The 16,490-nt window shown below is 34.9% G+C and overlaps 1 protein-coding gene across 1 annotated transcript in view; it reads left to right on the top strand.

Annotated features, from left to right (window-relative positions):
* Nucleotides 1–16,490, top strand: part of DOK6 (docking protein 6) — a 240,258-nt gene that overhangs the window by 194,309 nt on the left and 29,459 nt on the right. The window contains exon 7 of the mRNA XM_066546168.1: nucleotides 5,763–5,880. Within this exon, the coding sequence (XP_066402265.1) occupies nucleotides 5,763–5,880 (118 nt within the window). The remainder of the gene's footprint in view (nucleotides 1–5,762; nucleotides 5,881–16,490) is intronic.

Below are 16,490 nucleotides of genomic sequence, written 5' to 3'. Positions count from 1 at the left end.
TTGGTGGGGGATTTGCCAATATTATGTGTTCTGTCAGGAGCAGCAAGTTGGATAAAATTGTAAAAATAAATATAAAGCAGTGCATAGCAAATAAATAGTATGCTGATACCTATAAATTATTATATTAATAGTTGACATGTTTAAATAATTAACACAGTCCAAGCAACATATATAAAAATGAACATAACTATGTTCTAAGCAAGCTAAGTGATTGAGAAAAAAGGGCTACAGAAAAATTGTAACCAAAGAGTATTAGTAACACACCACCAAAGGAAAGAATTTTCTCACTGCTATTTCATAGGACTGTATCTGCATCCAGTTTTATTAAGTATTTTCAAAGGATCAAGGCTCAGTCTAGTCATTTTACTTACAGATCTTACACTTATAACAATGTGGAAGTGTATCAATGAAGACACAGAATTCAAAATGACAAATTGGAAAACTGCTTGGAGCAGGAGAATTGATTTAAAAAGAAACCTGGGCAAACCTGTGCTGATGAAGAAACAGTCTGCTTCACAGTACTGGATGAGAACTGTTTTTGTAAAATAGATCTATGTGTCATAGTATAAAAGTTGAATCCAGGACAACAGTTGCTGCTTTTGAAAAAAGACAAACATGATACCCTTTTTTTTGGTCATGATAAGAAAATGAGAAAACTCTGTGCCAGATAACTGACACTTGTGAGGTGAAATATATTTCTTAAGCCCTCTTTCTCTTCAAGGCATAACACACAAAGTAACCTTCTCTAGAGTTAGAAAGAAAAAAAAAATCTAAATAATGATATTAGATTCATATTTCTAGACTACTACTCTCGTTAGTCTTCTGTGACCTAGTTCTCTTGCTATTTGTTTAAAGACACTAATGAGAATTTGAAATGAGACAGAGGGTTTTATCCATAATAAACTAACCTATTTTCAGAGCATATCTGTAAAAAGCAAACTGTCCTTATTGCAGACTAAAAAAAAAATATGGAATGAGCTATAAATTGCTCAGTTTGTCTCCTCAAGACAAATGTATTTTCTGTCACCTTCAGTATTTTGACTTTTTAATGAAAAAAATAAAACAGAGAGAATAATATGCTAAAAAGATCAAAGCTCAGAACCCTAATACAGTTAACAGGCTCCATTTTTGGAATTGTATTCATTATTGGTATCAGAGTAACAAATCTATTGAAGTCAATGGAGATGGCCTATGGGAATTAAAAGAAAATTTACTCTTTAAGACTTTCATAAAAGAGAAATAATGAAAAATATGGGAAAATTCTTACAGTGACACATTAATAGACTTCTTTCTCTTTTTTTTTAATTTCTATTTTAATCAAATAGACCTGTAAGAATAATAAAGTTGTCACTGGAAAAGCAAAAACTTCATAGAGCTCAATATTTTGGACATTATGGCTTTGGATATTAGATTTGGATACAGGAAAGAAATGTAATGTTCACTGTATGAAAGGTTATTTTATCAGACAGATTCTGGGGGAAATGGATGAAGCCTAACTACTACGTGTTTCCTGTCAGGTAACAAAAATGCTTCAGTAATATTTGGGGTTTTTATATTCCCACCACAAAATTCTCTGAGTTAATATGGTTTTGATATATGCATTTCTACTTTTCACCTAAGTTCTAATTCTGTTCTCACTTTCTACCTCATAAACTGGGAAAAAAAAGTCTAGGTTATGTTTTTTATTTCCTAAGGAGGTCTCATCAGATTTGAGAAATATTTATAGCCAAATCATTCTAGATGCATGTTTAATTTGGCATGCTGCTCTTGCTTTCCTCTATCAAGACCAGAACACAGATGCAACACAGCAAAGCAACCCTCAGTGAAATCAGGGAATACTTTGGGTTGGAAGGGACCTTTAATGGCCATCTGTCCAACACCCCTGCAATGAGAAAGAACATCTTCAACTAGACCTGGTTGTTCAGAGCCCAGTCCAATCTGACCTTGAATGTGTCCAGGGATGAGGCATCCAAAACGTCTCTGGGCAACCAATGCCAGTGTTTTACCACCCCCATCATAAAAAATTCCTTCTTCATGTCCAATTGAAATTTACCCTCTTTTAAGTTAAAACCCTCACTCCTTGTCCTCTTACAACAGGCCCTGCTAAAAAGCCTGCCCCATCTTTCTTACGGGCCCCCGTAAAGTACCAAGAGGTTACAGTAAGGTTTCCCTGAAACTTTCTCCCTGAACATCTCCAGTCTGAACCCCCGATCTCTCAATTTGTCTTCACAGGAGAGGCGTTCCAGCCCTCTGATCATTTTTGAGTCCCACCTCTGGATGTGCTCCAGCAAATTCCTGTATTTATGCTACAGACCCCAGAGCTGGACACAGTCCTCCAGGTGGGATCTCACCAGAATGAAGCAGAGGAGCAGAATCATCTCAAATTCATTCCCAAATTGAAACATTTACTTCTTCTCTGTGTCTTTGCTACCTCTGTCATGATGAGCCCTTTCTGTACAGCTGATGCTCATGCATCTGAGCCTGTTTTGCCAGCTCCTGAGAAAAATGTGTTGGTGTTGGAAACAACAGCTGAATATTGGCCTGTTATGTAAGAACAAATCCAGACCCAGAGATGTTTTAATTTTCTGCATGGTAAGCAGACTTAATGAGATAGGTGAAATAATTTTAAATACATTTTTAACCATTACATTTCTGTTAAATGAAGGACAGTAATAAATCTGTGCAGAATGATCTACCTGCTTTGAGAAAATAAGAAAATTTAAAGGTTATTTACTTGATTTTCAACAGTGAAAAGTTTTCTGTTTGCATTAGCTGCTTCAAAAAAAGTGTAGAGTGCCAGTTGGCTTTTAATGAGGCATAATAAAAAGACAAAAGGGAAGGGCATGGAGGACAAAGTCTCTGAACTTATAAATGTGTTCTCTTTCACTGGTCTGGAACACCAGAGGTCTTGAACCTGAGCATCTAATTTTTTAACAGTTAGACAGTTTTGTAAATCTTCCCTGATTTACAAGTTGTTTGTTTTGTTTTTCTAGTTTAACTTCATTAGCTATCAGAATTTAATTTACAACTGGGAGTCAGGAATTCTGAAAGAGTAGATCTCTGTACTTTAAATGTTAGTTTAGCTTGTAATTATTAATATAACAAAGAGCAATCTAGTAGTATATGAACAATTGCTAATATGGATGTTTTTATGTATTTTCTTCACTTTGGTTTTCAAGTTTTTTTATCTGAAACACCCAGAGTATACCATATAAGATGTTCTCCAGAGAAAATGGGTTTTAGTCAATATATGATTCAATTTTCTTTGAACAGAGGAATATTTTTACTAGCAGCAGTTCATAGAAGTAAGCATTCTGTCATTGTCAATTACATTTGATCAACAATGTGAGTTTTATATGGATAAAACAGTTTAAAAGAAAAATTATATCGGATGGTAGTCTACTATTCAGTAAAAATAACTCCATGGATAAATTAATATTATCATCCCTTATATGATATACAAGGTAGTAAGGTTTCTATTTTAACGTTTCTATTTTAAAGTTTCTATTTTAAAGTTGCAAATGAAAAACAAAATTTATATTTTATTTTAAAGTTGGGGTTTTTTTCTGAGGATGATATTGTAATAAACTAGAAATTGCATTTTTTTCTTTATGGAGTCCCCAGAGAAATATGGTTCATTTGGTCTTATTGCAGTTGGCATATGGTGATAATTCTTACCCAAAAGGTGATATCAGAAGTTGTTCCTTAGTTAGAGAATCTGAGGAAACAAAGTATTGTGAATGCTTTCAGTGCAGTCTTCTGCTCTAAAGCAGTTCTTACCTTATTTTAAAATGAGAACAGATTTTTTTTTTATTCTCCTAAATCTCTAATGTGTGCAAATAAAGTTCTTCTACATCACTATTGGTCAGATGAGGCAGGAGCTAATCATGTCAGATCAGGAATGATTAGTCACATATTCCATTCAGTCTGTGGATTTAGCATTGAGATAATAAACTGCAGTCAAAGTGGTTCTATTTACTGGAATTATTTATTTCAGAATGCATACTAAGGAAATGTTTTGCCTTTAATTTACCTTTTGAGTCATTAAATTATTAATAAATAATTGGTAAACTAAATTTTAAAGATTATATATAATTTATATTATATTTATAAATTATATAATTTTCCTCTTTGGCAAATTTACTCTTGTTACCCTTGCTATACAAACATGGTAAAACAGTATAGAGGGTTTGTTACTGTCCTGGTCTCTACAATAAAGGAAATTCTGTATATCAATAAAATTTAAACCTCCAAGCCTCCCTAAAGTTGGAATTCTTGTGATAAGGCTTTCAGACTTCTTTTTGAATGAACTAAATGTTTCTGCAAACTCTTTACTTCATATCAAATAGCTTCTAGTTATGATCTGCACCACTGACAAATGAAATGTAATACTTGGCTGTAAATGAGCAGAAAAGACATTAGCTGTAGACTGGGAGTTATTTTGATGACAGTTCTCAAAAAAACAACAGAAGTAATTACAGCAGATTGATCTGAAGCAAAATATATTCCATGCATCAGTTTGTGTTAATACTCAAAATTTAAATAATTTTAGATCTTTGGGTGGATGTTGTCTCTAAATATATTTCGGGGGAAGGAAGAGATTTAAATTACAGAATAATATGAGTTTGTACAGTTAAAAAAGGCTTTTTTAAATTTGGCATTATGATTCTCAATGAGGAATCCCTAAGAACTAATGACTAAACCTGTAGTAAATGATCCAAACCTTGAATACCTTCTGCTCTGGAGCTGGACTCTCTGCAAGTAAGTTTCTAGGCACACCCTCTCAGAGTACCATCCTGGTGCCTCCCCTGAAACTAAGAGATTTTTCATTCCAAATATTCAGACATAATTGATCCTTCAGTATTGATATTTTCAGACATCCTCTGAAAAAATTATGTTCGCAATGTTATGGTGATTTGTTAGATCCCAAAAATTATTGATCACATTTTATATTCTGTAAAGCCAGAGATACAAAATATTTGCAGCTGCATTCTCTTTTCTTCCAGACACAGAAAACATAACAGGAATATCCAAAGAGGTTGCCAGAATGCACAGTCCTTCATCTTTCTTTTTTCTCTGTAGTGTTGTCTTGTCTTTCACTCACATCAATAGTTTGTTGGAGGCAGAGACCTCTGTAATAAAGTTGACATTCCCTCGGTCAGGTCTCTGTACTGTAGGTCTTGGTCACAGGGACACTTACCATGCAATTCCCAATTTCAGTCACATAAAGTCTCCCAGACCAGGAAAATCTGCTCTTGAAGCTGAGCCTGCTACTGGTGATGAGATGCCTCCTCTTCAAAGGAGGATTAGGAGATTAATGACTCTCCATTGCTAATTCTCTGCTGGTTGTCTCAGATTCACTCTTAGCATCTTTCTGGGTATTCAATCCAATATGCAGGCTAAATGACCAAAAGGAAATGTGATTGCAGAGGGATTTTAGAATTCAGGCATATGTTAATCCATCGTTATCATAAAGTTAAAGAAGAAAATAACAAAACCCTGGCAAGCAAGAAGAATAGTGGTAAATAGGGACATATTCTGATGTCCTAATATTAACCTATAGGCCCAGATACATTTTTGCAGCTTTTTCCTGAGCATTCACAGTGCTGATGCTTGTAACACAGTTTAAATAATAGTGTAAAACCTGTGGTAGTTTACAAAATGGTATGCTCATGGCAACATAGATTCAATTTACAGTTTTGAGATTATTAATCAAGGATGCTCATGTGTGACCTTCCATTTATGTTTGCTTTGGCTTTTAGCTCCAGACCAGTCTGTCTGAACCAATGACTTTATCCAAGTCGATCTCCCTTCCTCGTAGTGCATATTGGCATCACATCACCCGGCAGAACAGCGTTGGAGAAATCTACAGTTTACAAGGCAAGTTGCTTATAATGCCATCTCCATTAGCTTCTTTCCATTTCACCAGAATTCATGCAAATTGCTTTGTATTTGCACTGGTTATTTTCTCTCCATTTCATTTTATCAATTGTCAGGAACCTCAGCAGGATTCCCAAATTTACATAAAACAGGTTTCTTACAGTCATTTTGTAAACAAATGGTGAAAATTATTTCTAGAATCACCGCATAAAGCTGGATAGACAATTTGGCTCAATGTAGCTTCTCAGTAGCTAATGAATGTCAGGTTGTTTTAGTATTTTCTACCAATGAGAGGGGGCAAGTATTTGGGCAACCTCAGGGTGCCTAATTAAATCTACATAAAGTGGCTATATGAGTTGCAAGATTAAAACAGAGTAATTCTAGGAAGAAGAGCTATTCTTGGTAAATTTGCTTGGCAAATCATATATGTGAACTGTTGACTCAACTAACTTACAGACCTTCAACAAATCATCTTCTGTCTATGGTTTTCTTTCATATGTTTGGATTTGCTAAAGCCTTTAAATGCTATAATTAGCATAACTTGATGATGATGATTCACTGCTCTTAAGCTGAAATTGATTTGTATCTTATAAGAAAATGAAATTATTGTTACATTTAAAATGTAGACCTTTTAAAAATATCCTTTTGTAAACATTTTGCTTTGTATTATTTCTAAAGGCCTTAAGGATTTCATTTTCTTAAATGAAATTTTTCTTCACTTTTAATAATCTGTTTGCATAAACAATTTACATTTAAATAGGAGGTTAGAAACTGCTTACAAACAAGAGTACCCAATGCAAGAAGACAGTACATATTTTCAATTAAATAACTCCAATAAATCCAGTATATAGATGAAGGACATTAAATGCTTTGTTTTGTGAATTATCACATAAATTAAAATCAGCAGGTGAACTGTGCATTCAGTGGGTGAGTCATTAAAGGGTACAAGCATTTGTTTCCCATCATTTTCTGTAGAGCAAAGTTAATTTTTAATCATGTTTGTAGTCTTACATTTAAATACCAGTAATGGAAAAAAGAAAATAATCTTTCAGAAGCTGTTTGTGAAAAAAGTTATACTTGTACCTCACCCTACATATATTCATCATATCACTGATATTTTTTAATGGACACAATAAGAATGCAAAAAAGAAGTTTATTTGTAGAGATGTTAGATTTCTTCTTCGTGTGCTCTTGATGTGTCTTTTCTTCATCAGCAAGACAGTAAATGTGTTATATTCACTCTCGACAATCTTTTCTTCCATATAAATGGCCTTCAAAATAAAGAAAAGCAAAACTTATATATAAAGTAACAATTAAAATATCTATACCACCAAGCTGTGCAGGATTCAACATACTGGAAGTGTATTATTAAAAATGTAAGACTTTTTCTTTCTGGAAGTATGCAGATTTTATTCACATTTCCACTGCAACATGGGGCTAATAAATATTTCAGAACTTAAGATTTTCATTTTTCCTACATCTTCTATGATGACTGAAGCCTGAGAAAAAGTAGTTAACTTCAGGAGAGACTGATTCAGTCTTGCCAGTGGGCAAGGAAGTGCATCCAGAAGACTGGTTGCAAAATTTTTCCATGCAAGACTACCATTCACTATCTGGAATGAAAATCTCTTTGAACCTTCTGCTGCAATTACTAATTAAAAACAGTGAATTTGCTGCAATTACTAATTAAAAACAATGAATTGGTGCAGAAAGTGAAGCGGGTGCAAAGTACACCTTTTCCTCCTCACACCTTGTCATTCCGACAGCCTTTGCACTGCAGGGCTGTCAAAGCATCAGCCCACAGAAGCTCTGCAGATGTGGGTGGAAGGTGGGCAGCAAGGAAGCAGATTGCAAGCATCACTTCAGCCCTCACCTTCGCAGAGCAGCCAGCTGAGAGGAGCTGGTGTAGAGGGAAGAATCACCTTCTGCTGCCATCGTCTCCTCTGAGCTTCTAAAGGTGCCTTGCACATTCGGAGTGGAGACGTTTTCTTAGAGAACGGGACACTGATCTTAGCTCTGCACCTTATGGGCATCTGCAACAAAGCTTTGAACATTCAGGAAACAAATTTGAAAATTCCCCACATACTTCTAAACATCTCACAAACTCTAAAGTGAAATAAGCAGAGTGATGTCTACCTGAATCCAGGTGACTGTCAGTACCAGTAGTAGTAACCAGGCTCACTGCTAAGTACAAGTGCTTCCACAGTGGCAATTACTGCAAACTTGCAGTCTGAGGTGACTAGAATTTAATTAATAGCAGCTGGTGATGTATAAGGAGAAATGAATATGTGTTCATATTACCTTAGATAAATTGGCTCTTTGGGAGTTATTTAGCAGTCAAATTTAACTTAATTAGTAGTGTGTGTTGATCTGATAATGAATATGCTATGGAGCAAGAAGGTAGTGGGTTTTGTGATTTTTGGTTTTTAAAAACTATATTTCAGATGAAAAAAGGCCCTTCAATAAATGAGTGTTGGGTCTATTATGCTCCATTAGCCCATGAAAATACTTACATGTAAAGAACTGTAGAAATTAAAACATAGTATAATAGAGCTAAAGTAACACAAGTTGCACAAAATATTCTCAAATGAGATGGGATAGTTTCTATTGATAATCCAAGTTTGCCTTTAATTACAGTTTAGAAATTAAATAGTGTCCTTTAATATTTATTATCAAAGAGTAATTTAAATAGCAGAGGAAAAAGACCTCTGCACCATTTTTGTGCATACATGAGTATGACATACATGAATTGTACATTTTCATAAATAATTGACAGCTCTAAAAAAAATTTGAGCCCAACAGAAGATAAACATTCATTGATATGTTATGCTATCACACATCAAAAAAAAATGATAAAAATGAGAAGCCATGAGTAACCTTATAAACTGAAATTATGATTAAGAAGGAAAAAACTAGAAGAGCCATATAGGCATGTAAAAAAATACCCTGTATGTTTCCTTGTAATTCGGTGTTTATTGTTTATACCTACCATAAAATTTAGCACTGTTAGACAGGATATTTTAAATTGACAAACAAAATTCATGAGTTTTTTATACAACAAAAGATATTAAGGAGAATTCATTTTTTGGGGGGGTTGTTTTAGGGCTTTAAATTTGCTTAAAATAAAATAAAAAAAGGATTGCAGTCTGAATTTTCATCCATCTGAAGAACTCTAGTTCTTGCCCTTTAGAGTTTGGATGATACAAATGTTAAACACAGTCAGTTTGTGTATTATTATATAAATAAGGCCAAATAGAATTTTGGTATCAAAACATTAATTAGCTTTTTGTATTGCAGTTATTGAAATCCCTGAGGAAATTATGTTCAGAAAATCTAATTACAGCCTGGCCTTTCTCCAAGAAATTCAAAATTAAGAAATGCTTTCAGTCACTTCTGTTGTGTTTGATCTGGTTTGTCCTCATTTTTTGGACTTGGATTTTGCTATCTGTACTCAAAATAATGAACACCTACCCACAAAGGCAGTGCTACTCATTCCATGAGAGTGCTTATGTGAAAGAGCACATATTTGTGTAAGAATTACACCAGTAACATCTTACCTGTTTTTTCCAAAAAGAGAATACTAAAGGGTTGGGGTTTTTTTTGCACAGTAGTGCTTATTACAATTTGTTTATAATAAATTTTATTTGCTCTATCACAAATTATTGCCACAGTTTGTTATAAACCCATATCAAATTAATTAAATTACATGGAAAAATACTAAGAAGCCCACTAAGAGTCAGATTTTTAAACGTAGTGAGGAATTTTGAGAAGTAAAACTGTCATCTTTGAACAAATAGGACTTCAGTTTGTAAGCACATGCCAAACTCATTAGCAGACAGAAATAAAATATGGCCCTGATGAAGTCTGAAGGAATTTTGCTGTTAATATACAATTGCCTTTTGTGTATCACAATAAACATGCCAGAAACATAAGGTTGGTTTTGCAAACCAAAATGGAGGGAAACTGTGGTCCCTCTGTGGCCTTGGTAAGCAAGCCTGCAATGCGCATTGTCTTTTGGCCTTACTAGGTGAGAACTCACCCTTTTTTTTTTTCTTTTTCTTTTTTTTTTTTTAATTTATTTTAAGCAGGATAACATGTAGTCTTAATCTGGTCAGCTAAAAGGTTTTGTACATAAAAGGGAGACAAAGTTGCATACCAAAAACCCATCTAGACAGTTTTCCAGCCTTTTTGAAGTAGAAACTCTGATATGTCACTAAAAATAATCAGAGAATATTCAAGTTGCTAAATATTTAGAGGGGTTTGAATCATCCTGTTCAACCTTCCTTAAGTTAATCCTGCAGGAAATTCTGATGTAGGCTTCTGCAACTTTCTGCAAATTAAAGTATGTAAAATGAATGGGAGAGCATTCGTCATTTTGGCATTTCCATTGTTTGTTCATATGCCCAGCAATAGAGTACGGAATCCATTTCCCCATCTAATCTTGGTGCCTGAGCAACGTGAATAACACAAAATGTTAGAATATATCTGTTATATAAACCTGATCACTCAGTAATTTTTCAGTAAGTGTCTACCAGCGGCTAAAGCTGAAATGCTTTATAGCCTTCCACATTCCCATTTCCTTTGCTGAATCGCATCAGGACCTTCACATTAGTAAATGAAGCCTATAAAATTTCAGATATGAATAAAGGACACCTGGAACAAGATACTTACTGAGTAGAAACTACATAAGAGCTACATTATTTAAAATGACTGTATTACGTGTCTTCTCAAGTCTTATGCAGTAGATTTGATGCTTTCCTTTTGAGCTTTGAATTTCTGTGCTAAGTAGTGCATCACTGGACTGATTTTAAAGTGGCATATTGGAAGTGGGATATGTCTTACTCAGAAACCAGTAAAGAACTTCATTTTGCTCAACAGTGATTGCTGCCTCTAACCAAGAGCATTACTGACAAGCTCTAAAGAGTATCTTGACATATTCCCATTCATTCTGATAAATCATTGCTGAGTTAAGAGGTTGTTTCAATTATGAGCCATGAAAAATAGACAAAGGTGGGAAGCCAAATACGATTAATAAAGCATATTTCGCTGTCAAATTCAGACCTCCTGGTTTCATTTAAGCCCAATACTTTGGTGCCCTTTCTCTCAGGAGATGGTCCTTCAGTGAGATCACTTGTCAATGAAGGTGTTCTGTGCCAGACCAGAAAGCACAGAAGTCACTGTACTCTTGACTTAAAAGTGAAAGACCAAATGGTGTAAGGAGAGCAATTAAACATTGGCTGATTGCCTCCTCTCCCCTCCAAAACCCAACAAATGGAAGTTCTTCAGTGCAAACTACACATATTCTTAGCTATAAATCTCTTCTTATGTCTTAGCTTAATGAGTTCATAAGTATGTGATGACAATAGCTTCTCACTCACTATTAGCATGAGAAGCAAATGAAGCTTTGCCCCCAGCTTTATGTAAGTGACACCAGGAATCTTTACTCTGACTTTGCCTGAGACTCATTACAGTTCTGCTACAGTCATTTGATCTCTCTGCTGTATTGTAAGATTCTAGGACTTGCAGTGTGCCACCAGAGCTGCAGTGCAATGAGAGAATGTGTGCACTGGGAGAATTGGCACAACCAGTTCCATGGATGCTTTCAGCTGGTACTGGGTTGTCTGAAGAAGAAGGGTTTGCACTACTAGATCATAGAGAAAATTGAAATACTTGTCAAAGATCAATTTTGTGAAAATTGCTTTTTTCTATTAAATTGTTTCACCAATAAATCTGGACTGCTTTAGCAATCACTATCTGATTTTGTGTTAAGTATGTTATCATAGTTAGAATCAAAAAGATTGTCAGTTCATTTTTGTAATTTCAAACAAATTGAAATACTTTTATGCTGACAAATCACTCAAATTATTACTCAAAATCATGGATGGTTATACCCCCTTTCAGACAACTTGGGTGAGGGGAACCCTGCACGCTTGTGAAAAAAACGCCTTGGCAAAAAGATGTGTTTTCTTTAGTATTGCTTTGCAGGAGCTGTTTATAGTTATTTTTCTTTCATTAAATATTTGTACAAAAAGCAAAGAAATTATTGAAATTGAAACTTCAATAGAACATGTTCATAAAATGTTTTAAAAATCAGAAACAGTGTAAACTTGAAAATAGACTGTGTAACAGGAAGAATAGGGGAATGTTAATAATACCAGCTTTGCCAGCTGCAGCAAGGAAAGAATCCAGGCCCAAGGATGTCAAGTGCAATTGATTGTGTTCTGCTTTCAGTGGAAAAAAGATCCCTTCACATTATAAACTCCCTTCACATTATAAACTGTATGACATAAAATAGGAACCTATAAATGTATAATTAAGGGCCGGTTTAAATTGACATAACATTGACCTAACAGACTCTTGGTTGTTATGAAGTTTAAAAAATATATTTTTATAGAAGGGGCATCAGAAGATCTCAAATACATTACCTTACGTTTCTAAAAGACTTTCTTTCACATGTATCTCATTCTGCTAACGAACAAAAAAATTGTGGTGACAACATTTGTGGCACATGGCATATGGTCTGTTGCTAGTACAGACCTATTTATTTTCTTGGTAAGGCCAATTTAAGCACAATGAACGCCCTACTCAGTATGTTCAGTTTAATCAAGCCATAAGAATATGTTCCTTTTAACTCTATAGTGAATTTGAGCTGTGCAGAACTGATTAAAAAAATCATAGTATTATTCAGTAGAGACAAAAAAATCGTTCAAAAATCTTAGAACATCTTTCATTTTCTATTTGTTATAAAAAGCCTTTTCATCTTGGTGAATTTTTATATCCTGCCAACTTTTTATTTGATCAAAATGATACATTGTAAGAAACTAAGATAAATTTCACAGAAGTAAGAACTATGAATAACAAAGGAAATATCCTGCCAATGCAGAGTTAGTAAGATTCCACCAAAGTAAAAAGTTTATCTTTTCAAAAACTGAAGTCTGCAGCTCCTTGCAGTTCTGTGTTTAAATACTAGAAGCAAGTTGGCTGTTTAGCTGCTGGATACTAGTTTATCCTTCAAAATTCTTTGAAGTTTCCTTTTGGGGAATGATTTTAATGAAAGGTTCATTTCCTTGAGTTTAACAAATGAAATATTCCATTATAAAGCTACATGGAAGAAAAAAAAATACAATACCAGATTTGGAGAGAGATAAGAGATAAAGGACTTGGTAGAAACCAGACTTGCATACTCTGGAATTTACATGATAAATATCAAAACAGGGTAAAGATAAAATGCCTACTACTCTCTTTAATGGTTCAATTATTTATGTTATTGTTGGTAGGTCAAGTTTACGTGCAGAGGTGCAGTGCCATTGGTGTTTTCTCTGAGCTGGTTGTAGTGATTGTGATATAACATGGCTGGTGTGGTTGTGTTCCCAGCAGTGTCCTGTCTCCTCCCCTGTGCTCAGCCCAGCACAAGGAAATGAAGGGAACCAGCAGCCTGTGGTGATGAGGCACAGCTTTTTGCCTCAGAGGCTGTTCTACACTGGATGTGTTGATTGTGGCTAAAGACACATCTTCTATCTGCCACTTGTCCTTCTTGTACTTTCACCCTCAGTGAAAGAAAACTATATAGCAAGAAAGTCAGAAATAATTCTTTTTTTTCTCTCCAAACTCTGTTCGGCCTAATACAGCCAGTGCAGGATTTTCCAAAGCTGCTTGATATGAGCTGAATTGGTGCCACTTGCTTATAGTCACTATTATCATGCACTTGGGGTAAAACATCAACATTATGACTTGAATATTTAGCTGAGAATTGTGCAAAGCTGTGTTTTCAACGTGAAAAAGACACATGGCTAGTTAGCTATAGCTATACCACTTTTTATCTTTCCTGAATTAAATGTAATTAAAATAGGAGTTTTATCAGCTGTTTGGTTTCAGCTTCCAAGAAAAATTCTCTTCTCCTGGCTTGCAACACTACTCATTGTTTTTGCATTTCACTAATTAAGCATTTAAACTTAACAGCCTTATTCTTTTCTCTACTGAAATTCTGTAAAGTTGTCATTACTGGGTATGGATCTTTTCCATGTAAGTTTCTGAAAACTGCATGAAGCAAGTTTTCTTTTTTACCTCATTTTGCCACTTTTCCCCATATCTGTATAAATAGATAACAAAATCTTTTCTTCCTAAGTACTGATACACACAAGCCAGTGTAGCACCTGTGTCTCCATATACTTGCCTGCCTTTTTGGTAAAATAGGTATGAGGTTTGGTTTTCTTATTAAGTTTCTGTATGCTGTATTATGGTTTCTAATGGGAGGTTGTCAGATTTCCTAGTTTCTTGATTGTGAGCTGAAGGCATCAAACCAGGAATGCAGGTATCCAAATGTGCTCTCTATTTCTTCTTTTAATATGTGGACATCCCAGATTTTGGGAATAATCATAAGCAATGGTGTTGCTGAAAATTTGTTTCAGATTCAGTTTACATGTGTCAAACCTTTTAATTTTAAAAATCTAATTCTCATGGTAATTGTTGTAAATACATCAGTTTAAATGCCTGGTTGTTGACAGGTTGTGGCCACTTATTTTTATCTGTTATTGTTATGCTGTTCCAGGACATCTCAGCAGGTTTGCAGGGCTTCTCTTTGTGAGATGAAAATTCTATCATCACCAAACTTTTGATGTCACAGACGTTTTATGATGGAAAAGATAACCTGCACTGGGTTAGGAAATGGAAATGTGTTTCATTCAGTCTTGTCAACTGTCTCATTTCCCATTCATCAGAGCAGGTATTTAATTCTGAGACATAGCTCAGCAGTTTTTCATCCCTTTCATGCCTCTTAGAAAAACACTTGCCTCTGATCAAACATGTGTGTTTTGGTTTAAATGTCAATCTGTTTCTGGAGAGTCTTGTTTTTCTCCTGTCACCATGTATCAATTAACATAACCCAATTTTAACAAATAAACAGGGAGAAGGGCTGGGAACAGGGTCATGGACAGCAAATGCCAGACATTATCTGTACCAGTGTGTGATTCTTCACTCCTAATAAATACTTGTTTTCATGAGCTAGTCATTTTGACTCTCCAGGATACCAATAAGAAGATCTCTTCTCAATGCCTATGGCTGCAAAATTCCTGTAACTTCTAGGCCATATATCTTCTCTTCATCTAGTATAAGAATAAGAAAAATGAATTTTTCTTGAGTTTTTTTATAATTTTATACCTGATTCCCTGGCCAGTATTTCAAAGCAGAGAACTTCTCCATCTTATGCTGATAGACTGGACCAGCACTAAGGTGTTTTATTGCTGAAGAAATATAGAGAACAGCTCAAGTTCCCTCTTAACATAGTCTTATTACCTTAGTTTTACTTCAAATCTTGTACAGAACTGTAGGAATCAATCATATATTTTTCAATGGTGTTTATCGTGCAGTAAAACACCACAGAGGAGGACAATTTAAGCTTCTGACTTTGTAGTGTGACTTGTTTTTGCTTATGTTGCAGTAAATAGGAATCTTGCCAGGGACATGAATGACATGCTAGTGCATAGGTACTGTCAAATGGGAAAATGTGCAGAGAAATTGAATAGTATCATTGCTATGAATATAAGATGATTGCCCATTTTTTTTTAATTTAAATATTCAAAACCATGCAAGATGTAAAAGAAAACCTCCCTAACTAGACAAGAAAGAGAAGTTAATTTGTTAAAGCATTGGTCCTCAGCTACTGCCAAGTCATCCTTTCTCATGAAAAAACCCAGCCAAATTCTGCAGACCTTACAGGATGACAACCTCCCTCTATATCTCATGTCTACAAGCACTATAGCATAAAGCGAATCCCCACCTCTGTGCATTTCTTGTGGCCCATGTAATTATGTAGAGCCTTTTTGATGGAAGTCAATATTGATCCTAATAGTTATGGAACTCAATGCATTTTATGTGATACAGTATTTGCACATTTGCTTTGGCCTTAAAAATTATCTTTATGAAAGACATATCTTTGTCTTATTTTTTTACACCAGTGAGGTTAGACAAAAAAAACCAAAAAAAAAAACCAAAAAAAAAAAAAACCCAAAAAAAAAAAAAAACCTTTGACAATATCATTGCAGCTGTGGAAATGGTTAAATGGTTTAATAAAGCCTTCTCAGTACCATCACACAGCATGAAATTGCCCCAACATATAGCACTGCAGTATAGACTAATAACTAGAGAATGGGTTTGTACCTTTAGACTGTCAGTAAAGCAATATTCAGCCTCAACAGTAGGGGAGTCATGATGCCCTTATCTCCCTGAAAGCAGCCCCTAGTCAGTAGGAGCTCTAACGCCAAACTCTGTGAGCTGCTGCTTGAAGCTATTTTTCATCCTGAAGTGATAGATAGAATCAGCTTTGAACCCTGTTTTTGCTGACCTCAGAGGAGTAAATTACCTTACACTTTGAGGCAGCATGACTCACTGTCTGACTGTTTGCACAGCACTTGCAGTTTTCACCTACCTGGGAAGGAATCATTGAAATCTGGCAATTATTGTGACAGCTCTCATCTGACAGCCAAGCATTGGTCTTCAACCAAGATCATACAGTTTATGTACCTACTCTTTGAAATTTGTTGTTTCTTTAAGTGGCCACTAAAGCCATCAACCCAGAGTTACTTTTCCAGAGATTTTTTCTGGGACAAAATTAT

The sequence above is a fragment of the Molothrus aeneus genome, chromosome 1 (assembly GCF_037042795.1).
Source record: "Molothrus aeneus isolate 106 chromosome 1, BPBGC_Maene_1.0, whole genome shotgun sequence".
Taxonomy (NCBI): Eukaryota; Metazoa; Chordata; class Aves; order Passeriformes; family Icteridae; genus Molothrus; species Molothrus aeneus.
Note: the sequence above shows the minus strand (reverse complement) of the source record. Positions and strands in the feature narration are given on the sequence as shown.